At 44.1% G+C, this 26462-nt stretch overlaps 1 protein-coding gene across 2 annotated transcripts in view; it reads left to right on the plus strand.

Moving 5' to 3' along the window:
• The window catches only part of VPS13B (vacuolar protein sorting 13 homolog B), a 1337220-nt gene that overhangs the window by 143554 nt on the left and 1167204 nt on the right, over positions 1-26462 (plus strand). For both annotated transcript variants that reach the window (XM_077493096.1, XM_077493095.1), the window contains exon 8: positions 23309-23574. In XM_077493096.1, the coding sequence (XP_077349222.1) occupies positions 23309-23574 (266 nt within the window). The remainder of the gene's footprint in view (positions 1-23308; positions 23575-26462) is intronic.

Raw genomic sequence — 26462 nt, forward strand, 5'->3', positions numbered from 1 at the left:
GTTGTGCATTTTGAACTAGGAGACTGCCAAAACTCTAGGTACCTGGCAGTTTTGTCCCTTTGGCTTAGTGCTTTCTGAGTTGGTGACCTGGAACACATATTCAGATAGGGAAAGTTTACTACATTTTAGCACCCTTTATCTTCATACTTTTCCCAGAACTGTGACTCAAAGTATTAAAGCAAGAAGGCCAACTGGACATTTATTGAAGTTCAGCAATGGCAGTTCTTGTTTTACAGACATGGGTGAATTTTTTGGTACTCTTCTGTGAGGAGAAGGACCCACAATTTTCTCTGAATTAACTTGAAGCTGACCAGAGTAATTCATCATTTATTTCTTATTTAATTAAAAAGACTTTGCTTTTGACTTAACAGAATATTTAAAATATTAAAAAAATTAAAATGGCATGGGCAAAATTGATGGAACCCATAACCCAATATTATTTTGTACAACCTTTAGACTTTATTCACACTGACACTTCGCTTTTCCAAATGCTGGAGAAATCATTTAAGTATGCGTGCATTTAGACCTGTTTAAATGTGTTTTAGAGTATCTAGATCCTGGAAGCAAAGAATACTATTTTCTCTAAACCAGTTAAACTGACCACACCTAAACCCACGCAAATGCACCATGTTCATGGATGGCACCATTGAAAAATCATCACATTCATTTAGAAGTATCCTCTTAATGCATATAAACATAGATTTCACAGTAGCAGAGTGAATCAAGCACAACAGTCACGTGACCTCCCAAGCTAAGGTCAAAGGGGACATTGCCGACCCACCCCCTCCCCCCCTCCCCCCCCCCCAAGAGCAGCCAGAGGTAATGTTACCAGCCATAAAAGATATGAGATGAGATATTTACATGCATCGTTTTATAAAAACAGTAATAGAGAGAATGCTGGATTGTTTGAAGATACAAATAGCTAAGCTATACTGGTATACATCTTGGGTAAATCTGGCACAGGTATTAACTGGGTCAATGCTGGAGGAAAACTCTGGAATCTTGCAGGCTTGCAGTTTGATGCTTAGGACTAACATGGGCAGCCTAATGCGCATCAAATGTTAGCTTTCTGCTGCAGGTCTTGGCAAGCTCTCTAAGTCCATAGTTGGCACAGTGTCTTTAAATATGAAGTACAACATAGTTTAGACAGCAGATTATTGTTGTTAAGGACTTGTGCCTACACAATAAATCACTACCCATCCCTAAAACAGAAAAAGCGCAGCCAAATTTCCTGTGCCACTGTCTCTTCACAGACTGATAACTTGACTATACATGGATGACATGGCATGGTTTAAACATACTCCTTACACTTGTAAGTATATCGGTGTCTACGACTATGTATTTAAAATTGATGGTTGCAAGGTGACTGATTTCAAACTGTTTTAAAATAATCATTCTGTTAAGGTTTCTTAATAAGCTATCTCCGTGGCAATACTTGTAAGGAAATACCCACAGCTTTGGGCCTGGTTACCAAGCCTAAATTTTAATTGATTTCCAGAGCCTGAGAAAACCTTGGTTTGAAATGTGCTTCATGTTTAGTAGGCTTTCTTGATGTCCACTTCATTTAAAAACTGAAAGAGTGATTAGAGTAGAAATAAAGTAACTTGGGCAGCTGTAGCTATCATCTACTGGAAGCTCAGATTTTCACCCATTTCTGTTGTTCGTGATTACAGGCACAGTAAATCTTTGATCACGATTTCAGTCCTGTAAAAACAGGGTTCAAGATGAGGGATGGGCCCAGTACATCTGGTTTTAACAGCTTACAGATACAGCAACTGCCCTACATGACTATCCCAATTACAGATGATAATTGATTGGTGACATGGTCTTGAAATGAGATGATACAGGGTTTAAGTAATAGTCCATGTGGATAGGAAGCACCTTTTTTCTGATGGAAAATTTAATTGAAAGGATGGTTAGGCTGGGCAGTAATTTTTAACACATGTTAATGCTTCCTTGCATTTTCATTTAATCTATGGCTACTTATCCTTAAATGCATCAAAATCCATTCGAATACCTATACGTTTTTAAAATACTAGCATATTTTAGATTGCTCATCTAGCTGAGGAAAGAAAGGACGTTTTTAAATCTGAATTGAAGTGCCATTGTGTTTCTTATGTTTTTATTTAACTGTAAAAGAAGATATTGTTTTAGATTGTGGGATCACTTGGCACAGTTGTAACTAGGTTAAAGCCCAATTCTAGGATTTAAAAATAATGTAAATTAAGTTGCCCAACAGGTTCAAAACTTTTACTACAGTAGTCACCTTCTTTTCAGTGTCGAGTCCCTCAAAATCCCCCACAACACGGATCCTCTTTCCTGTTAAATGACAATTGGGGGTTGTTTTGGTAAAACTAGAGAGTGCAAAGTCTGGTGCAGTTGTGCTTGGTAGCCAATCGGCTTCTAACTTCAGCTTGTTAAATAAAGCTTTGACAAAAAAAACAAACAAAAAAAAAAAACGTGAAGCTGATTGGTTTCTGTGCAGAGCTGCAACAGATTTTGCACTCTCGAGTTAGTATCAACCTCACTCTACATTTAACCCCATGTCCTGTGGGTTCAGAGCATTGTGAGCACACCCCCTTGTGATGCATCCCACTTTCAGCCTGGGCTTGCGTTACTGCTTCGCAGAACGGGGTTCACAAGTCATTACTTTAACATTGAGGAAGAACCAGACACTTCTTTTTTTTTTTTTTTTTTTTTTTTTTTTGTAGCCTAATTTTTCGATATCTAGTGTGAGAGGATATAGTGGTTGCTGTATCTTATCACAGACTCATAAGATTTAAAATTGGAGATTATGCCAGTACAGTGTTTCTTACTGTTCTCCTCACTGGTGAGCAAATCTGTACCTGAGGACAAGTAGTGCAATGATCTCCCTGCTTCTGCTTCATTTATTTTCTGAATCGGATCAGCTCTCCTGCTGCTTCTTGATCATCTCCCCCCTCCCCCAAGCATCAGATCACCAGTTATCAGAGGGCAGCTCTGACTTGAGGAAGTAACATCAAGCTACTAAACCAAGATGGCTGCTTCCACACGGAGACAGTGCAGAACAAGAGTATGTTAAGTCAGTAACAAGGAAAATTTTAGATGCATAAAGCCAATAGGCAATACTGGTGACTTGTTCTTTTCCATCTGCTTGCTTTTTTCTTGAAAGGCTAAGGGGGTTACAACTTTAACAGTTTGTATCCTTTTTAACAGCAGTGTACAATATGCAGAATTATGTATTGATCAATTAGCAATCCACTTTCGTTTTGACCTCTCAAAGCTCGAAGAGGGGGGGGATTCAGTTGACATAAGTGATGTACTTCTGCCGACACTATTTTGTGCTGCTTTGTTACTTAGTGACTTGCTTTAGCCCCCTTGCTTTGATAAGAATGATAGTATTAGGGAAATAATTTTCAGTTGGAGATATTATTGTACTTGTGTTAAGTACATTGATGTATTACTCTGTGACAGAAGATGCTGGAAGTTGTAGTTCAATGAAGAACTGCTGAGGCCTGAACTGAGTGTCTTTGATCACAGCAGAAACATAAAAGTCTGAAACAGGAGGAGATGATTAGTTTAGTTTAGCCCACTGTGTGAGGAAACCGATATAATGTTTCCTTTTTCTATCTGCCACTGTACATTACTCAAACTGACTCTCAGCAATGGAATCATTCTCTTTCCCAACACATAATCCGCCCGTGCTTCTGTTCTATTGGCAGCACACATGTTTGGAGCTTCTTTACTTGCAGTGAGGATTGAAGATCCTCTTTTGTCAAAATTTCCACTGTAAAAAAAAAAAAAAAGCCCTCTCTCTCTGTTTTTAGGGAAAAGTCAAAATAACGGATATCCCTGTGAAAAAGTATGTGCCCCCTTTCTGTTTTTTGTTTTTGTTTTGCATTTTTGTCACACTTAAATGACTCAGATCATCATTTCACAAATATAGCCAAAGTAAATACTGTTTTGAAATGATGGTTTCATTTATTAAGGCAAAAAAAATGTCCAAACCTGCCTGGCTTTATGTGAAAAAAGTAATTTCCCCCTAATCCTAATAACTGGTTGTGCCACCCTTGGCAGCAAAAACTGCAATCAAACGTTTGTAATAACTGACAATGAGTCTTTAACATTGCTGTGGAGCAATTTTGACCCACTCTTTGTGGAATTGTTTGAATTCAGCCACGTTGGAGGGTTTTCCAGCATGAACGGCCTGTGTAAGGTCATGATACATCTCAAATGGATTTCAGCCTGGGCTTTGACTAGGCCACTCCAAAACCTAAATTTTTGCTTTGTTTGAATCATTTGGAGGTGGACTTGCTGTTGTGTTTCAGATCATTGTCCTGCTGCATAACCCAAGTGCACTTAAGCTTTAGGTCATGAACTGATGGCTGGACATTCTCCTTTAGGATTTTCTGGTAGAGCTCAGAATTCATGGTCCCATCAATTATGGTAAGTCGTCCAGGTCCTGAAGCTGCAAAGCAGCCCCACACCATCACGCTACCATCACCATGTCTGACCTTTGGTATGAATTGTTCTTATGAAATGCTGTATTCGTTTTTATGCCAGATGTGACTGTTCGCACGCCTTCCAAAAAGTAAAATTTTTGTCTCATTCCACAGACTATTTGCCTAAAAGTCTTGGGGATAATCAAGATGTTTTTTGGTAAATGTGAGATGAGCCTTTGCGTTTTTTGGTCAGCAGTGGCTTTGTCCTTGGAACTCACCCATGGATACCATTTTTGCCCAGTCTCTATTTTATTGTTGAATCATGAACACTGATCTTACCTCTGAGGCAAGTGAGGCCTGTAGTTCTTTTAGATGTTGTTCTGGGTTATTTTATGACCTCCTGGATGAGTCGTCGTCATGCTTTTGGAGTACTTTTTGTAGGCTGGCATCCTTGTTACAGCAATATGTACGTTACTCTTTTCACTTGAAAGCATTCAAAACGCCAAGATCTGATTTTTTAAATGCTTTTGATTTTCAAAAAATGGTGCAGATAAACTGGAAATGATATGTCATCGCTTCTGTGTTACCATAGCGGAGACCCGATCAAAGCCGATTCTTTGGGTCTCAGCCTAGCTGGGGTGGTAGCTTGGGTCTCCCATGTGGAGGGTGGCATGCATACCTTCCCGCTGCTTGTAATAACAACTGGAATGGCTGGTTAACCGCTCTGGTTGTTATTACTAGAGCACCAACTGTTGACTTTAAAGAACAGTACTGGGGTGATGCATTGCACCGGTACAACCACTTGAAGTCAAATGATGTACTAGGTAAGTGATTTGGTGGCAAGTGGCTAAAACATGCTTGCTTATATCAATACTCTGAGTCAATGATCTAGCATAAGAATGCTCACCAAGTGTTCTGACTCTTTTGGTTCTATGTTTTTTTCCCCCTGTTTTTCAAATAATAAAATATTGAAAGCAGACACAGCCAGACAACAGGCAATTTGCATAGGAGGTTACTGAAGACAGGCTACATAATTTCTCATGATGGGTTTCCTTTACAGAAGCACACTAATTGTTTCACATTTTAGTAAAGACCTCCTGGCAAACATGATTTGTCAATCATCTCAGAATACTGGTTTGGAAACCCCTGTTCTGGATATATGTCTCTTTTGAAACGCCAATTCTCCAGCAGCTGCTCAGGTCAGCTTGGAGAACTAAATATTGCTTTCACTCTTTTGTAAAATGTTTATTTGGTCCTCTGAGTCAAACATGAAAAAGCAGAACTCATATACCCCATTTCTTTTAAAGAGGTCTTGTAAGATAAAGTATCAGCTCTAACATCTGTGAGCCAGTAGCCTTGTTTCTAGTCTCATATAAACTTCCATATGCATCTTTGGTTACTCAGGAATTAATTCTGAGAAAATCTTCAAAGTGCTGGCTTGTCGGCAGTCTCCCCGACAGAACGGTCCAATAGAATAACAAAAACATTTTGTGTAATTTATGCATTTTTGTTCATCGAAGATTATATTCAACTGGAGCCCCGTTATAATAAAATAAAGAATATTAATTCTTAAAGATGTGCAAGAGATTTGTATATCTGAATTCTCTTGCATTAAAATAGTTTTTTGGATTGGCATGTTTGTTACATTAGTTGTAATAAACTCTTGTCTAATTTTCACAATTTGTTCATTTTAGGAGTCAAATCTGCAGCCTCCTATCAGTTAGTTTTAAACGGTTTCTTCATTTAAATAATACATTTAAATTTTTGCTAGAATTTGTGTTCAGTAAAAAAGTTTTTGAAAAAGTCTTAACTATAGACAGCAGGTTTGCTTCTTTTTAAATGGCGAAACTAAAGGCAAATAGTAAAAGAGTATTCCTGCGCTACCATGTAAACAACGAATTGATGTAAGAACTGCTGCGTACACCAAAATGGGTCAAACCGTATCAGCTATACATATAAATAAAAAATATTGGTGTCGTGCTATTCTATCACCGAATCATCAATATGGGCAATATATTTCTGTGTCCCACCTCTAGCACCAATGATCATAAATGTAAACATACACAGAATAAGAGGTAGAGTGTTGTGCAAAAAATATAAATAAACATCTAATACTTATTAGGCAGGCTTCGTGACCAAAATATTAAACAAATAATGGCATGAGTATGCTATAAACAATAATACTAATATCAGCATCCATAAAGTGCAAAGTAACCCAATAAAAAAGTGCTGACCACAGCGGATATCATGCCGATTGCTTATAAATCACTGTCATATACAAGGAGCTTCCTGAACTTCATTCCCTGATTAAGTCACGTGGGCGGATGGTAAAGATGCTCGATTTTGATGCACGCAGCGCAAGCTAGTTTGTAGATCAGCAGTTTTTATTGGAATTTCATGTGAGTACCCTGTGAGACAATACTTAATAAACCGTATGATTGTTTTAAATTACCCCACTATGGTACTCCTCCTCTATTGATTTATCCTTGCTCTCAATTTATGAATTTGGGGAGAAGAGATCCAGTGGGCTTATATTTACATGCGGTTATCTCCTTACCGCAAGGTAAGGGGCCATTGCCTACTAGTGTGTATGTTCACGGAGTGATAAAACACCTGGATGCTGTCACTCTCCGGAGATTGCACATTTTGCACAGTGCAGCACTTGCACTTAAGAAGTTTGCCTTGGACCGTTTATGAACTGAACACTTACTTATATTTTTAGATTTGAATATTGGAATGTGGATTGATTTTTATTTATTTATTTTTGGTTGCCTTTGCACTGTGTTTGCTTATTTTCACAAATTGTGTGTATAGTGCATTGTTATATGCACTTTTTGCACGATATTAGTAGATACACTTTTTTTATTGGGTCACTTTATGGATGCTGATAGAAGTATTATTGTTTATAGCATACTCATGCCATTATTTGTTTAATATTTTGGTCATGAAGCCCGCCTAATAAGTATTCGATTTTTATTTACATTTTTTGCACAACACTCTGCCTCTTATTCTGTGTATGTTTACATTTATGATCATTGGTGCTAGAGGTGGTACATAGAAATATATTGCCCATATTGATGATTCGGTGATAGAATAGCGCAACGCCAATATTTTTTAATTACAAACTAAAGGCAAAACTTTTTTTTTTTCATGGGGATAGAGTAATGAAAGGTTATGACCCCAGTAAGGTTTTATTTTGCCATCTTTGTCCCATCGGGAAGATTTTCCTTCCCTTTCTGTCCCATAGCTAAAACAGAAAGGGAAGGAAAAATCCTTCTAAATTGAGGGCATCTCTGCTGTCTCCAGGGTTCCCAGAACTAGTGTCCTCATTGAAAGATATCCCCACTGTTCCTGTCCCGAGGACAACCCATAATTTGGAATGTTCTTCTGTTTTCACTTTTGGTGATAATGGTAAGCAGAACAAATAAAGAGGGCAAATCTTTCTTACAGGGGCACAGACAGCAATAGAAACCTGATAGGTGTGCTAATCCCTCTGCACTAAAAAAATATTTTATACTTTACATTGGATTGATACCCTAAAGCTGGCTATACACTAGAACAGGAGTCTCCAAACTTTCTAAGCCAAGGGCCATTTCCCTGTTTTTCAGGCTTAAGAGGGGCCGTATTGTGGCCAGTGGGAGTAGCAAATGCCCTGCTATCAGTGCTCCTTCGTTGATTTTAATGGGAGGAATAGTGCCCCATAGTTGATATTAATGAAAAGACTAGCCCCCCATTTTTTGTGTCAGTAGAGGGAACCGTGCTCCATTGTTGTTGTCAGTTGGTGGAATAGTGCCCCAAGGGCCAGATAAAGGCAAGTGAAGGGCCACATCTGCCCCCCGGGCAACAGTTTGGAGACCACTGCACTAGAAGAACTGCTTTAGAAAGTTATACTTTAAACTGGCTTTGTTCTGTAATTTTTTTTACCCTGTTTTTGTTCTCTTGCTGACCACTTAACACATACGTTCTTCATCAAGGAGGCTGGTCTATAACCACTTGCCGACCAGCCGCCGCAGTTGTACTGCAGCAGAATGCCATGGCTGGGCGAAATGACGTTATGTAACGTTGCTTTTCCCCGTGGCCACTAGAGGCATGCGTCCCCTGCTCGCCCACAGAACTGATGCGAGTGCCCGGTGGTCGTGTTCACTCAGGGCACGCGGAGAACCGGGATTTGTGTGTGTAAACACACAGTTTGCGGTTCTCTGAGGGGAGAAGTGACACATTGTCTGTTCATACAGAGTATGAACAGCGATCTATCTCTTCCCCTACACCAGGGATCTGCAATTAGCGGACCTCCAGCTGTTGCAAAACTACAAGTCCCATCATGCCTCTGCCTCTGGGTGTCATGCTTGTGGCTGTCAGAGTCTTGCTATGCCTCATGGGACTTCTAGTTCTGCAACAGCTGGAGGTCCGCTAATTGCATATCCCTGCTCTACACAGTCCTCTCCCCCCTTCAGGTAGAACACACACTAGGGAACACATTAACCCCTGGATCGCCCCCTGGTGTTAACCCCTTCATTGCCAGTGACATTTTTACAGTAATCAATGCATTCTTATAGCACTGATCGCTTTAAAAATGGCAGTGGTCCCAAAAATGTGTCAGAATCGTTTTCAGAATTTTCAACGTGTCCGCCATAATGTCGCAGTCCTGATGAAATCGCAGATAGCCGCCACCATTACTAGTAAAAAAAAAAAAAAAACGATCCCCTATTTTGTAGATGCTATAACTTTTGCGCAAACCAATCAATATACGCTTATTGCAACTTTTTTAACAAAAATACTTAGAAGAATACATATATCTGCCTAAACTGAGGAAAAAAAATGTTGTTTTTATATATTTTGGGGGCTATTATAGCGAAAAGTAAAACATATTGCTTGTTTTTTTTTCTTCAAAATTGTCACTCTTTTTTGCTTATAGCGCAAAAAATAGACGGCAGAGGTGATCAAATGCCACCAAATTTGGGGGAAAAAAAGAAAATCAATTTTGTTTGGGTGCAACGTTGCACGACTGCGCAGTTGTCAGTTAAAGCGACGCAGTGCCGAATTGCAAAATGTGCTCTGGTCAGGAAGGGGGTAAAATCTTCCAGGACTGAAGCAGTTAATACCAACACATAAACATCCATTGTGGTCAAGGTTTCTGTGCTGTGAGCGTGTCCATTGTACACTGCCAGCACAATGAGTGCAGAGCAACAGCCAGTTAGTGATCTCATGATCTTGAAGGTCTTCCTACTCTGGGGGTTTTAGCAGGGTTTTTTCAGTCCTGTGGCTCCTGTAAAACAAAATTAGTGCAAGGGAGATAGGGGTTTTATTCATTTTTATGCATAATGTGAAAGATGACGTTTTGCCGAGCAAATAGATACGTAACTTTTTAAATCATAATGGCAACAGAACTGACACTGGGGACATGGTACAGGAGGTGGTCAGAGACTGGCGACATGGTACAGGAGGTGGTCAGAGACTGGCTACATGGTACAGGAGGTGGTCAGAGACTGGCGACATGGTACAGGAGGTGGTCAGAGACTGGCGACATGGTACAGGAGGTGGTCAGAGACTGGCGACATGGTACAGGAGGTGGTCAGAGACTGGCGACATGGTACAGGAGGTGGTCAGAGACTGGCGACATGGTACAGGAGGTGGTCAGAGACTGGCGACATGGTACAGGAGGTGGTCAGAGACTGGCGACATGGTACAGGAGGTGGTCAGAGACTGGCGACATGGTACAGGAGGTGGTCAGAGACTGGCGACATGGTACAGGAGGTGGTCAGAGACTGGCGACATGGTACAGGAGGTGGTCAGAGACTGGCGACATGGTACAGGAGATGGTCAGAGACTGGCGACATGGTACAGGAGATGGTCAGAGACTGCATGCATGGTACAGGAGATGGTCAGAGACTGGCAACATGGTACAGGAGGTGGTCAGAGACTGCATGCATGGTATAGGAGATGGTCAGAGACAGAGGACGTGGTACAGGAGGCATCCCCCATTGCAGCCAGTGTCCCCCATTGCAGCCAGTGTCCCCCATTGCAGCCAGTGTCCCATTTTGCAGCCAGTGTGTCATTTTGCAGCCAGCCTGTGCAGGGAAGAGAGACGCCTCCGCCGCCTGTCACACGCAGCCCCTCCCCCTTGTCGGGTCACTTTGATAGACAGATCATCCGTCCAATCCTGCGGATGATCTGTCTAAGTGCCCGGACAAGGGGGAGGGGCTGCGTGTGACGGCGCGCGGCCGGGAACACACAGCTATTGAAATGAAAGCTGTGATGTTCCCGGCGCTGTGATCAAACAGGTGGTGGAGGCGGCTCTCCTGCGCTATAAACCCCCCATGATGGGCGTCACCAGGGGCGGGGGGGGCCCCCCCACCCACAGGGGGCCCACCCACCACCCAGGCCACGCCCCATTTTCGGCTCCATTATCAGCCGTTTTTCTCTTTCGGCAAATTGCCGAAAAGGGCATTTTCGGCCGATATGTTTCGGCGGCCGAAATTTCGGTGCATCACTAATATATATATCTCTATGTAATATATATTGTAGGGGATCAGACTTAAGGCATGGACAAACTCACAGTCTCTTTAGGAAAACAGAAGAAAAAGGCATCTTGCCATCAAACAAAAGCCAACCAAGCCTTACTGTGTCCGTAGTCTGACCAGTCCTTGGTTGTGTATTAAGTGTCCATACAAATGCAAGTCCTTGTATCCAAAGTCATGGTTTTGCAGCCATGCTCCTAGGTGCCTCCTCACACGGAGACACATACTCTCTCTGAGAGCTAGGACCAGCTGCCTTAATCAAATTTTCTGAAAAGGAAAACGCCAAACTGCGTTCCACGGACTTGGGAGTCTGTCCCACCCAGAGCGCTTTCAGACTGCCAATAAAACCAGCCCCGGAATAGACATTACCAACACAGGGTAAAGAACTAGCCTTCTTTAACCTGAAGTCTTTGCTAGTATTATCTTGGATTATAAATCTAAGAAATCGTGGAGGAACATATATCTCATCAATTACTTTTCCTATCATTCTTGTTTCACAGGCACCCCGCTGCAATATATAATATATTTTTTAATTATATAGGGGAACATATTATTATATAAACAAAATTGGGCGGTCTCCTCCAGGAATTGTCCGTGTACTGAGCAGTGATAATTTATCACTGCTTAATAAACTGAAACTTCGAGTGTTTCAATGAATTTCTGATACAGTAATCTCGTGAGACAGAGAGATTACAGTAACAGTTGGCGTTCTCTACTGTTTAAACCGTTTGTAGATCACTTCACAAAAGTAGAAGCGATCTCCACTGTGAATGCCGGCGAATGGAGCAATGGATATTTTCCACTGCTTCATAAACGGACACCTAAACACATGAACCATATCAAATCACCATCTTAGGCATTCATGTAACAGTTCAAGTACTCTGGTGGGAAACTTCCATTTGGACTTCCTCTTTTCAACCTAATTAATAATGTCATTATGACCTACTGTGGGTATATTTTATCCTCCTAAAAAAAGGAAACCCAGTGTGTTTTCTATTCATTTTAGTATTTCAATGTGGATTCTGAGAGTTAGGTGGCTTTTTATGACCCTTGTATCCTAATTCACCCTCCACAACTTTTCTAGGAAAGCAACCAAAATTAAGAGTAGCTAAGTGGCTAGTACTTCTGGCTAGCAGCAGTAGGGTCATCAGTTAGAATTCTAACCATGCCACTACCTGCACAGAGTTTAAATGTTCCGCCTGTTCCTTACATGGGTTTCCTCCTACACTCCAAAGACAGTTGATTCCATCTAAAAAGAGGCCCTAGTATGTGTATGTATGAATGTGAGTTAGGGACTTTAGACTGTAAGCTCCTTGAGGGCAGGGGCAAATGTGAATATAATAAATACATATATGTATGAAGTGCTGCATACATTTATGGCTCTATATAAGTACCTGTATTAATAATATGTTTATCCGTGAGGTCCTATAAATGACAAACGTTATCTGTGTAAAGGAACAACAAAAACATAGCTCACACGTTGCAGTATGACCTCTCAAAATTTCCACCAGGACTGTTATATTTAAAACAGCAGCATAACTTTATATTTACAAGCCAAAGTTTGCGGATTCTTGGCTTGCTTGAGCTTTAATATTTTGGTTACTTTTTAAGGTTTTGTTTCCCTAAATGGCCTCCCTAATTGTAATTTGGAGGTTATTGGCTCCAAATCAAGATAAGTAAAATAGCTGAATGACCTGTGGTTTATTTTAATTTGTGTGGCAGAACCTCTGGCTGTAGAGGGTTAAAACAACTTGGTAAGTAAGTTGTCTTTCTGCACACAAATGAGGTCATTCCTGTGTCTTGGCAAACAGCTGTGCTCTCCCTAACCTTTACTTTCAAGGTTTGAAGGCGGTTCATTATATGTCTGTCAAAAGTGATCTTTTTCTGATCTAGAAGCAACAAGCAGAAACACTTTAATTGCTCTCACCCCTACGGTGGTTGGTTGCCTTACTAGTCAGAGGGGATGTCAATGATGTTTGTGTGTGTGAGATGTGTTTGACTACCCTTGTATATGGAGGAGGAGAAGGAAACCTGCAGTAGTTCCATAACAGGAAACTTTACCTTTCATGTAATGCAAATGTTACCATGTTTTCTGACTTTTTTTTTTTAACAAGAACATAACTGGTATGTAATGTAAAATATAATGGGGGGAAAAAAATGAAATGTTTGGTAAACTTTTGGCATATTCCAAACAAATGTACTGCTTCTGTTGATTTACATCCTACTTGATTATGACGGGAGACCTGATAATTGAGGAATGAGAAGCTACCCACCTAACCAAAGTAACTAAGTCTTGGTGTACTCCCAGCCCATCTGTCGCACACATTCACTCTACAAGTAAAAGATTTTGAAGAACTTGTGTGCTGACCTTTGGGGGGATCCATTCCTCATTCATCTGGCGGATCGAATGACAGTGGGATGTAAATGGCGGTTCTTTACATCTGACCACCCATAAAGGAAAGCGGGCTGTGTTCATGTCCGCTCTGTATAAGCGGAGCAGACACGGTTATGTTATCTGCCTGCTCAGTGAAGATCAAGATACAAATTCCCTTCTGAACAGGACAGTTTGCTGGCTGAGTACGCCCATGTGAAAGAGCCCTTTTATATGCATTTTTTTAATAGCCAGGCCTGTTTGGTGCTTCAAAGCTACTATGCAGTTCGATTATTTTCACTTGATGTTTTTTTCATTGGCTCATAACATTTGTACATTGCAATGTGTGTGTGTGTGTGTGTGTATATATATATATATATATATATATATATATATATATATATATATATATATATATAGGATTTATATAGTGCCAACAGTTTGGGCAGCGGTTTACAAAATATTTACACACAGTATGTGTATAAAGCTACAACAAGCTCAATATGGTATGTACATACTGTATATTCTCTTAGTGAAAACTATTTACTGGAAACCTGTAATGGGAAATTCAAATGGGCTGCCTTTTGTTGAAAGAAGAAAGCGGGAGGAAAAGGAATATCTGTCCCTACAATACTTACATATTGGCTCAAAGTCTAAACATGCGGTACTGCAAGCTGAGGGCTGTCAAGACTGTCTGTCCCAAAAGCTGTGGCAATAGAGACATACGGAGAAACCGGGTGCATATCTATAAATCCCCAGGAGGATGAGTCTCCATGTTAGAGTAGTTCTAGGTCTGTATCCCAACATCTAAGCGCCTAACATTTATAGGAAGAATACACCAGTGGAAGCCACAGTTTTCTCTCTTTCAATACAGTTTTTTTCTTTATTGTACATCATAGGACACAGAGTCTCAAGTAATTGGTGGGTTATAGGCCTATCTTCAGGTGTTGACACTAGTATAACCAATACAGGAAGTTGACTCCCCTATATAACCCCTCCTCCTTCCAGGAGCACTCAGTTTTTTCGCTGGTGTCTAAGGTGTTGGTCACGAGTGAAGATGTGCTCTGCGGAGCCCCAGGAGGGATCCATCCTGGATTTTAAGTAACCTCCACAACCAGATCCATCCTCACCACTGAGGCCATAGGATGGTACCTGGACCTCGATGCAAGAACGAGGTTTTGCCTGTAATGCTTCTCTTTGAGAGCTGGACCCTAGGAACCAGGACTCTTTTTTTGGTCTTGCTACATTTCCTAAAGTTGTCCTGAGGGGTTCTATACAAGGCCCAAAGGAGCGGAACCCCTTTTAAAAAGACCCCAGTCTTTGAGCGTGTTTAAACGCAGCCCGCTGTGATGGGTGAAAGTTGGATCTGTCTGTTAAATCAGCAGTATCCTGCAGCGAGGACAAGGTAAGGGAAGAAGCTTTGCTTTTTCCTTCAATATACCTTATATGCCTTATAAATGTCTCCTCTATAAGGAGTAACTTACACTACCTATGATGTGTCTTAGTGCAGCTTTGTCTCAGAACATGTGTGGTCCCAACAGCAGAGGGGGTTCTTACTTAAATAGATCTTGTGGGATTTGGTAAAAAATACAGCAGTTGTTAATACAGAGATGTGTATAAACTTCTATATGGGCGGGGGCTGATTGGTTGACACAGCTCCTTTAGCTGCATGGTTTAATTACAACCCAGCACTTCCACCCTAGTAACATTGGGAAACACCCTATGCTTCTGTGGTTTTCAAAAAAACTATAAATCTGCTGACTGAACCCCCCCCTCCTCCTTCCCCTCTTCCCCTCCTCCTTCCCCTCTTCCCCTCCCCCTTCCCCTCTTCCCCCTCCCCCCTTGTAGAGGTGTATAGTACGTTCACCTTACTTTGTGTTGGCCATTCGGGTCCCTAGCAGGGCCTGAGAACGCAGAGGGGCATGTCCACAAGGTCACGTGGCACTGTGTATGGATGCACTCGTCGCATAGCTGAGGGGTAGCGCTGAGGATGCCGATCAGGTTCCACCTGAGGCTTTATATCACAGACCACTCTCATTTCAGAAAGACTTTTTAACTGAAGAGAGGCAGTCTGTCACACTAAGAAACACCAGAGCTCTGGGCACGTAAGGGTGTAAACAGGCATTTCAAGACAGGGAAAACTATTGTTACTTAGTAGCAAAAGAACTGTTATTTTGTGTGTACCTCTGCTTGTGCTTTGCACTATGTCTTCCAGACCTACCGTAAAGGTACCTAAGGTGTCACCCCCCAGGCGCTGGGAATCCCAGTTATGCCTCCATACTGTCTTCCTCTTCGGAGAGATCAGACATGGCAAGCCAGGGTGAGTCATTGGAAGCTAGCGGTGGTGCAATTGCTTCACACACTTCAGCCCCTGTAGAGGTGACTGAAGATGCATTTTCCTTTGCCTTGCAAGGCTTAGAAGGAAGATTAGCGGCTTTAATCGCATCCTCCATCCAGTGTATAGGAAGCGTCCTAGATCCCCCTCCCCCACCTTAGACTCTGTACAGTCAGTGGTGGGTCCAAGAGAATTATGGGGACAGGATGGGGTATTGCCCTCAGATGATCGGGAGGAAAGACATGCGATTATTTCTCTGCGGAGGAAACAATACTTGAAGTTCCCAAGGATCCCTACTTCACAGTCTGAAGTACAGAGGCTTGCAAAGATGGTTCGCTCTACTTGCATGCTAACCCTAACAGAGTTAGCTGAAGGGCCTGTCACTTCCTTGGGTTCTTTGAAGCCTTTACATACTTAGCATGCATTTCCCGTCCACGCATTACTAAAAAAGCTTATTTATACCAAATGGCATCATCCGGATAAGCATTTCTTCCCTTCCAAAGAGACTCGCAAAGCTCTATCCTATGGAAGAAACATTCACTAAAAGATGGAAAGTTCCAGCAGTTGACGCTGCGATTTCCAATGACTTTTTTTTTTTTACCCAGTGGACAATGCGCTTATGCTTAAAGATCCAACAGATAAGAAGTTGGAAGGTCTGTTAAAATCCTTTTTTTCTTAGCAGGTACTGTTGCTCAGCCTGCAATTGCAGCTATAGACATCTGTCAGTCCTTGAAGGACCAGTTCACAGATGCTCTCAAGATGAGCTCCCTGCACAACAAGCACAGGAACTGGCCGAGCTACCTAAAGCATTATGCTTTGCTGTAGACGCTATGAAGGATTCTATTCACCAGGCATCACGCCTTGCTTTGTTCTTGTACATATGCGAAGGACCCTTTGGTTAAAGGGTTGGTCAGCTGAGACGCCTTGTAAGAACCTTCTAACTAGTTTCCCCTTTAGGCTGGGTTCACACTGCTGCGGGGGGAGATCCGGATGTGATTCGCACCGCAAATCACATCCGATCTCCGTAGCGATGCGAGTTCAGCCATACAGATAGTATGGCTGAATTCGCAGCGCTCCCGCAGCAAACTCGCACGGGACCCTTTTTTTGGTCCGCAACAGAATCGGATCGCATGGTGGTTCACACCATGCGATCCGATTCCTGTGCGAGTCGGCAGATCGCACTGCGATATGCGGACGGATCTGGGGGTGTCATTAACATAACATTGACACTCCCAGCCGTCCGCATAGGGTAGTGTGAACTGCCGGCGGGAGGTGTGCGATGCGGGAAAACGCCGCGGATTCGTGGCGTTCCCGCATCGCAGCGGTGTGAACCCGGCCTTAAGGGAGAATGATTATTTGACGATAGTTTGGATAAATACATTCAAACAATTTTCAGCGGAAATAGTACTCTTTTGCCAGTCAAAAGAAAATATAAGCGTCTTTCATTTAAATTGTTTGGTCTCTGCCATCAGACCAGGCATAAAGGGAGAACTGGGGCTACAAGTCTGCAAAGCAGAATACAAGACCTCCTTATGAAGAGGCATTTCCCCTCACCAAGGTTGGGGGGGGGGAGACATCTGATGTACTCAGAAGTCTGGCAAAGGGAGATTCAGGACAAATGGACTCTCTCCACAGTGTCTCTAGGATACAAGCTAGAGCTTTGAGAGTTTTTGAGTTGGTGGTTACTATCTGGGAACCTGCTGAAGGGAAAGTCCTTCAGATCAATTAAATGGAAGGTAGTAACGACAGATGCCAGCCTTTTAGGCTGGGGAGTAGGAGCCTTGCCCAGCGACATCCTAGAGATTCCGGCAGTGTATCTGGTTCTAGAAACCTGGACCTCCAGGTTAAAGAATTGTCCTGCCAGGATCCAGTCTGACAATGCCACGGCTGTGGCACATATTCATCAGAAGGGGTCACCAAGAGTCTCTCAGCTCAGAGAGAGGTGAACCAGATTCTAACTTGGACAGAAGAGAATGTCCCATGCCTATCGGCAGTTTTAATTCCAGGAGTAAAGAATTGGCAGGTGGACTATCTAAGTCGCTGGCAGTTATTCCCAGGAGAAGGGTCTTTTCACCCCAAGGTGTTTCAGGCTGTTTGCCAAAGATGGGGGACTCCGGACGTAGACCTTCTAGCGTCCAGATTTAACACTAAGCTAGTCCACTTTGCATCCAGGACAGGGGACCCACTCGCATATGGAACAGATGCGTTGGCGATCCCGTGGGATAATTTTTTTTCTGATCTATGCACTTTTCCCCGATTCAGTTGCTACCTCAAGTTCTTTGCAGGATCAAGCTGGAAAGAAAATCGGTAATACTGGTAGCACCAGCATGGCCCAGAAGGTCATGGTACGCAGAGATCGTAAGGATGGCAGTGGAGGGTCCAGGGCTCTTCCCACTCTAAGGCCAGACCTGCTATCTCAGGGGCCGATATTCCATTCTACTTTACGAACGCTAAATTTAGCGGCTTGGCTATTGAGACCCACATTCTGAATAAACGTGGGCTTTCCAGGCCAGTTATGTCTACTTTGATTAATGCTAGGAAGCCAGCTTCTAGAGCTATGTATTATAGAGCCTGGAAAGCTTATGTTTCCTGGTGTGAGTCCAAGGGTTGGTACCCTCGGAGATATATCATAGGCAGAATTCTTACCTTTCTACAATTAAGCGTAGAGATGAAGTTGGCCCTGAGTACTATTAAGGGCCAAGTCTCAGCCTTATCAATTTTTATTTCAAAGACTGCTTGCTATGCATTCTTTAGTCCAGGATTTCTTGCAAGGAGTGCTGCAGATTAATCCGCCAGTTAAATCACTCTTACACCCTTGGGACTTAAATTTATTTTTGTCAGTGTTACAAAAACAGCCATTAGAACCATTGAAGCATGTTCCCTTAGTCTTTCTTGGAAGCTGATATTTTGGTTTGCATTATCCTCAGCAAGGAGGATTTCAGAATTGGCTGCTCTTTCTTGTAAGGAGTCATATTGATTATTCATGAGGACAGAGTGGTGTTACGCCCTCGTCCAGGTTTTTTGCCAAAAGTGGTTTCAGGCTTTCATCTGAATGAAGATATTGTCCTGCCAGGGTTTTTTCCCAAGACCTTGTTCCAGGGAAGAAAGGTCACTACATTGTCTTGATGTAGTAAGTGCAGTGAAAATGTATTTAAGAAAACTGCTCCGATTCATAAGACTGATGTCTTATTTCTAATGCCAGAGGGTCCTAAGAAGGGACAGGCAGCGTTAATATCCACTGTCACTAAGTGCATTTGACAAGTTATAATTCAAACTTATGATTTAAAGGGAAAGATTCCCCCTTTTCAAGTTAAGGTGCACTCTACCAGAGCGGTTGGTGCTTCTTGGGCAGTGCATCTCCAGGCCTCCAGGTCTCAAATCTGCAAGGCCGCGACTTGGCCTTTAGTACATACATTTGCAAAATGTTATGAAGTGCATGTAAGATGGAATGAGGATATCCCCTTCAGGCGCAGTGTGCTGCAGGCAGCAGTATAAGTCCTCAGGTCTGGGAGTTACCTTACAGGTTGTGTCTCCCTCCCCTCAAGTAGCATTGCTATGGGACATCCCACCAAGTAATTACTTGAGACTATGATGTATGATAAATAAAATAGGATTTTTAAAACCGTTTACCTGTAAAATCCTTTTCTTGGAGTACATCATAGGACACAGAGCTCCCGCCCCTCTGTTTTATGGGGTTTTATGGGGTGAGAGTATATTACTTCTATTGCTTGGCTACAAAAACTGAGTGCTCCTTGAAAGAGGAGGGGTTATATAGGGGAGTCAACTTCCCGTATTGGTTATACCAGTGTCAACACCTGAAGGTAGGCCTATAACCCACCAAGTAATTACTTGATACTCTGTGTCCTATGATGTACTCCAAGAAAAGGATTTTACAGGTAAGCCGTTTTAAAATTCCCATTTTTTTTCTTTGATCAGTATTGATTGTAATGAAACTTGACAGTCTCCGATTCCCACTTTGTAAAAAAAAATAAAATAATAAAAAGCACTGGCTGGAGCTAGGCCCCATTCATACCAGTGCCTCTTTTTGTGTGTGCGTGTGTGGAAAAAAAAAAAGATGTGTGCTGCATCTTTGATGTTCTTTTATCCAAACACGCTTTATAACTTGCTTAAAATGCAACCCACCACAAAAATGCACTTGCACAGAGAGGAAACTGCGACTGGTGTATTGTGTGACTTCTTATCTGTATTACTTCAGCAACCAGAGATTGTGAACTCAGGCAGTTGTAAATGATGTAGAAGCCTTGATTTGTTTACTCTGAAGTTATACCAATGAATTGTCATTCATGATTTGTATTGCCCTAATTCTTAAGCCGCGTACACACGGGCGGACTGTCTGGCCAACTTAGTCCGTCAGACAATCCGACGGACAGTCCGTCATACTTTCGAATGAACGGACTTGACCGCACACACCACTTTTTGAGCGGACTAATACGGCGTACTAAGTCCGCCATACTATCCGCCCTACTTTTGAAATGAACGGACTCGCCCACACACACGGAGGAAAGTCCGCTCATTTCGAGCGCGTCTCCAGGTAGGCGGGGCCCGCGAAGGAGACATCGCTGACCCCGCCGCCTGGTATGAACTTAAAGGGGAACCCCAACGCCGAAAAAAATCGGCGTGGGGGTCCCCCCAAGTCCACAACAGACCCTTGTCCGAGCACGCTACCCGGCCGGCCAGGAAAGGGGGGCGAGCAAGCGTCCCCCCTCCTAAACCGTACCAGGCCGCGTGCCCTCAACATGGGGGGGTGCCTTGGGGAAGGGGGGGCGCGCGGCCCCCCACCCCAAAGCACCTTGTCCCCATGTTGATGAGGATACCGGCCCCCCACCCTATGTGAATGAGTATGGGGTACAATGTACCCCTACCCATTCACCTGTAAAATAAAAGTACCAAAAAAAACACAACACACAAGATAAAATACTTTATTGCACAGCTCCGGGGGTCTTCAGTCTTCGGGGGTCTTCTCGCCGGACTCCTCCGCTATCTTCTTGTAGCTCTTTTGCTAGCGGAGGAGTCCGGCTTTCTTCCTCGCCGCCGGCCTCTTTTCCCGACTTCGGGGGTCTTGTCCCCCTCTTCGGTTCTTCTGCCGGGCCACCGCGCCTTCTTATAGCTCTTTTACAGGCGGTGGCCCGGTCTTCTGTCGCCGCTGCCTTCCATTCTTCTTCTAATTCTTCTTCTTCTTCTTCTCCAGGAGATGTTGCCTCGACGATCTCTCCGGCCGGAATGCCAGGGACGCACTGCGCGGCCACTTATATAGGGACAAGGGGCGGTGTCACATGGCTTTATGTCACATGGGTTGGTCACATGGGGACTATGACATCGTAAGGGGGCGGGGTCACCATGTGACACCAACCCATGTGACATAAAGCCATGTGACACCGCCCCTTGTCCCTATATAAGTGGCCGCGCAGTGCGTCCCTGGCATTCCGGCCAGAGAGATCGTCGAGGCAACATCTCCTGGAGAAGAAGAAGAAGAAGAAGAACGGAAGGCGGCGGCGGCGGTGACAGAAGACCGGGCCACTGCCTGTAAAAGAGCTATAAGAAGGCGCGGTGGCCCGGCAGAAGAACCGAAGAGGGGGACAAGACCCCCGAAGTCGGGAGAAGAGGCCGGCGGCGAGGAAGAAAGCTGGACTCCTCCGCTAGCAAAAGAGCTACAAGAAGACCCCCGAAGACGGAAGACCCCCGGAGCTGTGCAATAAAGTATTTTATCTCGTGTGTTGTGTTTTTTTTTTGTACTTTTATTTTACAGGTGAATGGGTAGGGGTACATTGTACCCCATACTCATTCACATAGGGTGGGGGGCCGGTATCCGGGGGCCCCCTTATTAAAGGGGGCTCCCGGATTCCGATAAGCCCCCCGCCCGCAGACCCCGACAACCAACGGCCAGGGTTGTCGGGAAGAGGCCCTTGTCCTCATCAACATGGGGACAAGGTGCTTTGGGGTGGGGGGCCGCACGGCCCCCCTTTCCCAAGGCATCCCCCCATGTTGAGGGCACGCTGCCTGGTATGGCTCAGGAGGGGGGGGGGCGCTCGCTCGCCCCCCTTTCCTGGCCAGCCGGGTAGCGTGCTCGGACAAGGGTCTGTTGTGGACTTGGGGGGGACCCCCACGCCGATTTTTTTTCGGCGTTTGGGTTCCCCTTTAAGTCCATACCAGGCGGCGGGGCCAGCGACGTCTCCCTCGCGGTCCCCGCCTACCTGGATACCCGCTCGAAATGAGCGGACTTTTCTCCGGGCGGGAAAAGTCCGCTCATTTCAAAAGTACGGCGGACTGGCATACACACGGGCGGATTGTCCGCCGAAATGCGAGTACGACGGACAGTATTTCGAACATTCCGAAATACTTAGTCTGCCATACTGCATGCTGAAAAAGTCCGCTGAAGCCCACACACGAGCGGACTGTCCGCTGAAATGTGTTTCGGCGGACTAAGTAGGCCATACAGTCCGCCCGTGTGTACTGGGCATTAGGAATAATATATATTTCATCAGATAACATTTGACAGTTTAAATAATATGGAATCAGAGAAGGTCAGGCCTAATATTACTAAACTAAAAGGAATGTCTGCATTGGGAGTAGTATCAAGCAAGGGGTTTGATCCATGTAATATTGCCCTGTGGCACATCATCTGAATTATTTTTTAGTGTGCTTTTCAAGTGTTCATACAACTCAAGCAGCCAGGAAGCTGAAAGTTCTTCACACTAGCCTTAGACCTAATAATTGTCAACAGAGGTCCTACCATTCATCTTTTATTCCTGAACAAAGGGGGACACTTATATATAGCGTGTGTGTGTATGTGTGTGTATGTGTGTGTGTGTGTGTATATATATATATATATATATATATATATATATATATATATATATATATAATAAAATATAGGTTTACGGTAGTATCATCACACAGATCACACAGCCCTGCCTGCTGTCTTTTATGAGAAGACTTCCTGTCGCTGGTAGATGAACACTCCCCACCCCACAGCTGTGTTGGAAGACAGTGGGTGACATCATGGCTTATTGAATAAAGCTCAATTCACACTTGTGCGATTTGTCATGCAACTTTGGACATCAAAGTCTCATGAGAAATCGCACCCCTTTCTTTTTCAGTGGTGCCTGTTCAAATCAGTGCGACTTTGAAAAGGTGCATGCATGACTTTGGTTCGACTTTCAATGGGGCTTTGATCCATAGAATGTAAAGACAGATCAAAATCGCGCTCCAAAGTCCCACTGGAAATCGTTTGAATTGAGCCTATGGCTCTGTTATTGAGCCTTTCACTGAGACACGGCACACGGAGCAGTGTGATCATGTGGTCACCCCAAAAAAAATTAAGGAAAAAAAAAGTTTATTGCAAATAATATTCAGCATGTTTATTATCAGTGAGGATGCAAGGATTTACTGTAAACTTTTGTTTATTTAAGCCATTACTTCTGCTCCTAAGCAGGGAGCCTGGCTGCTTTGAATGGCAGAGGTGCTGGAAGGACAAAGGCTTTGCACCTTCATTGCAAGGGAGTAAGGGAGAAAGTCAAATCCTTGTAGGAATGAATTAGAACATGCCATTCATTTAAACCCATGCATTTTATAACATGTATATGAGGATGTAGTTTGTGCACACAGCACATGTTGTAAATGGTTCATTGTATATATTTTACAGGAACAGAGGAAGAGCTGGTAGCAGGAGTACAGTATCCAGCTCAAGAGCTGTACTCTATGCAAGATGATGATGAACAGCAGGGTTGGGTGTCATGGGCCTGGTCTTTTGTTCCTGCTATTGTAAGTTCCGGTAATGATGATGATGGAGAAGGTGGCTACATGGGATCAGAAGATGGAAATGCATTCCAAGGAACAAAATCTCAGCTGTCCAAAGATCCAGTTGTCTCCATAGGTTTTTACTGCACAAAGCTCACTGTAACTTTTAAGGTAGGTATGCAGTATTTATTACCTCTCTGACTTTATTGCAAAGCATAATGTGGTTGAGTAATCGATAGCTTGTTGCTAGGGATGAGATTGGGGTCAACTATAAGTTGGTCCCAAACCTTGTCATTTGTGATTGGAGAAGACTGTTTGCAGGGAGAGTTGGGTGCTACTGATTGCTGAAAATTACTGTCTATTTTAACAGTGTTACAGGCATATTTGCAGTTTGTTGGACAGGCCTGTAGCAGGATAGGGAGATCAGAGTTTTTCCAAGGAGGGTTAGATGCTCTTGGTGATAGATAAAAACATCTATATTTACACTGGATTGTGGGTGCACTGTGTGTTGGATAGTCCTGTAGCAGACTGGAGAAAGATTACAGTCTTTTGAGCAAAAATTTTGTGCTCACCGTAAAATCCTTTTCTCTGTAATTCTCCGACCGACACAGCTCCTTTCTTAGCCATTGGGTTGTTATGGTCACCACTAGGAGAATACTAGGCATTACTTGTTAGGTAACACTCTTCAGTTTCACCCAGGGGGCGGTCCCTTGGGCAACAACCCTCCAGCCTGCCATCCAGTCATCAGTACGTCAACAAGCAGTATAACGTAAAGAGAAAAAGGAGGGGCGGGTGCTCTGTCAGTTGGTGAATTACAGAGAAAAGGATTTTATGGTGAGCACATAAAATCCCATTTTCTCTTATATTCACCGACCGACACAGCTCCTCTCTTAGCCATTGGGACATCCCCAAGCAGTGGCAAACGAGGGGTGGGTAAACGGCATAGAAACTTCATCCACCATGGCAAGTGGGGATTGGTGAAACTTTACTCACAAAAAACGTGCATGGAGAAATCCACCACAAAACCAGGGTGCCTTCAACAGGAGTGACTACCCACAACCGCACCAAAAACTGCGGAATGTAATGCAACAGCGAATTATCTTAATGGTACTGCGTTTTTATCGAAAAACTAGGAAAAAATTAAATATATTGCATATTCAATTGCAACAATACTGCTGCCCGCAAACTTTGCGGCCAAAAAAGCCACTGATGTCTACCTTGTAGAACTTGGTAAACATGTGGACAGACAACCAGGTCATCGCTTTACACACCTGAGCAACAGACGCTTGGTGTCGGAAGGCCCAAGACGTTCCGATTGCGCTTGTGGACTGGGCCGTGACTGGAAAGGGGGACACCTGTCCCTTCAAGGCGTAGGCTTGCACTACAATCTGTCTGATCCACCTGGAAATGATGGCCGACGAGACTGCCATGCCTTTCTTTGGACCAGCCACCGAAACAAACAGCAAGTCTGACTTCCGAAAGGGAGCTGTGGCAGACAAATGCACCTTCAGAGCCCGAACCACGTCCAAAGCATGAAGGGCCACTTCCTTAGGGAGTTTCAGCTTAGGAAAGGGATGGTAACACAATGTCCTCATTGATATGAAAAGCCGAGACCACCTTCGGCAGAAAATACGGTTGCGGCCGCAACATCACCTTATCCTTGTGGATAACCAGATAAGGCGAGTTGCAGGACAAGGCCGCCAGTTCCGAAACCCTCCTGGCCGATGTGATGGCCACTAGAAAGACCACTTTCTGGGAAAGAGTCAACAGGAATCTCCCTGATATTTTCAAATAGTGTTTTTTTAGCGCCAGTAACACCAGGTTCAGATCCCTCAGGGGTAACGGTGGACGCACCGGAGGGACTACATGTTGCACCCCCTGAACAAAGGCCAAGGCTGATATTTGCCCCTTAATGGTGCTTAACACCAGTTTCTGGTCTACTTGCTCAAGAAACAGCAGGATCCTGATATAGAAAAGGAGTGTGGATGCCATCCTTTCTCCTCACACATGGAGATGTAAGCCTTTCAGGTACGATGATCTATCTTCCGAGAAGAAGATTTCCGTGCCCTCAACATAGTTGGGATCACAGTGTCTGACAGACCCCGGTTCCTCAACACCTGGCTCTCAATAGCCATGCCGTTTTAAAGCCAGCGATAGTAAAGCAGGATGGGGAATCGGACCCTGAGACAGAAGATCCTCTCGTAACGGCAGTCGCCAAGGGGTGTCTGCCACCAGGCGTACTAGATCTGCATACCAAAGTCGCTGAGGCCAATCTGGGGTGACCAGAATCACTGGGATCCCCTTGGCTTCCACTCTGTGGAGCAGACGTGGTAACAGTTTCAGTGGAGGAAAAGCGTAGATCAGCTGGTACTGATCCTACGGAGCCACCAGCGCGTCTCACGGATCTCTGCACCTTCCGATTGAGACGGGAGGCCAGAAGATACACGTCTGGTTTGCCCCACCTCAGGCACAGTAGCCTGAATACCTCCGGATTCAACACCCATTCTCCTGGGTCCAGCATCTGGCGACTTAGATAGTCCGCCTGCCAGTTCTCCGCTACCCGGGATGTAAATGGCCGACAGGGCCGGTACGTGTTGCTCTGCCCACTGAAGTATGGGAGCGTGCTTCAGTGCGGCGGCTGAGCTTCTTGTTCCTCCTTTGTGATTGACGTATGCCACAGCCGTGGCATTGTCTGACTGGATCCTGATCGGACGCCCCTGTAGTCTCATCGACCATGTGGAGAGACACAGCCTGATCGCTGTTAGCGCGAGCAGATTGATCGGCAACTTGGATTCTTCCGTCAACCAGAGGCCCTGAGCCGACTGAATTCCCATCACTCCACCCCAGCCAGATAGGCTGGCGTCTGTTGTGATCACGGTCCACTTCAGAGGTAGGAACGACTTCCCGTTCGGAATCACGGGGGGACCTCAGCAACCAGTTCAGGGAATCTGACTGGCTCACCTGGATCTCTCGATCCAGGGACAACTGAGATTTGTCCCATCTTGTCAAAATCTCCTTCTGCAGGACTCTGGTGTGGAACTGGGCATATGGTACTGCCT

Source organism: Lithobates pipiens, unplaced genomic scaffold, assembly GCF_037356315.1.
Source record: "Lithobates pipiens isolate NorthernLeopardFrog02 unplaced genomic scaffold, aLitPip1_a1.2 Scaffold_19, whole genome shotgun sequence".
NCBI lineage: Eukaryota > Metazoa > Chordata > Amphibia > Anura > Ranidae > Lithobates > Lithobates pipiens.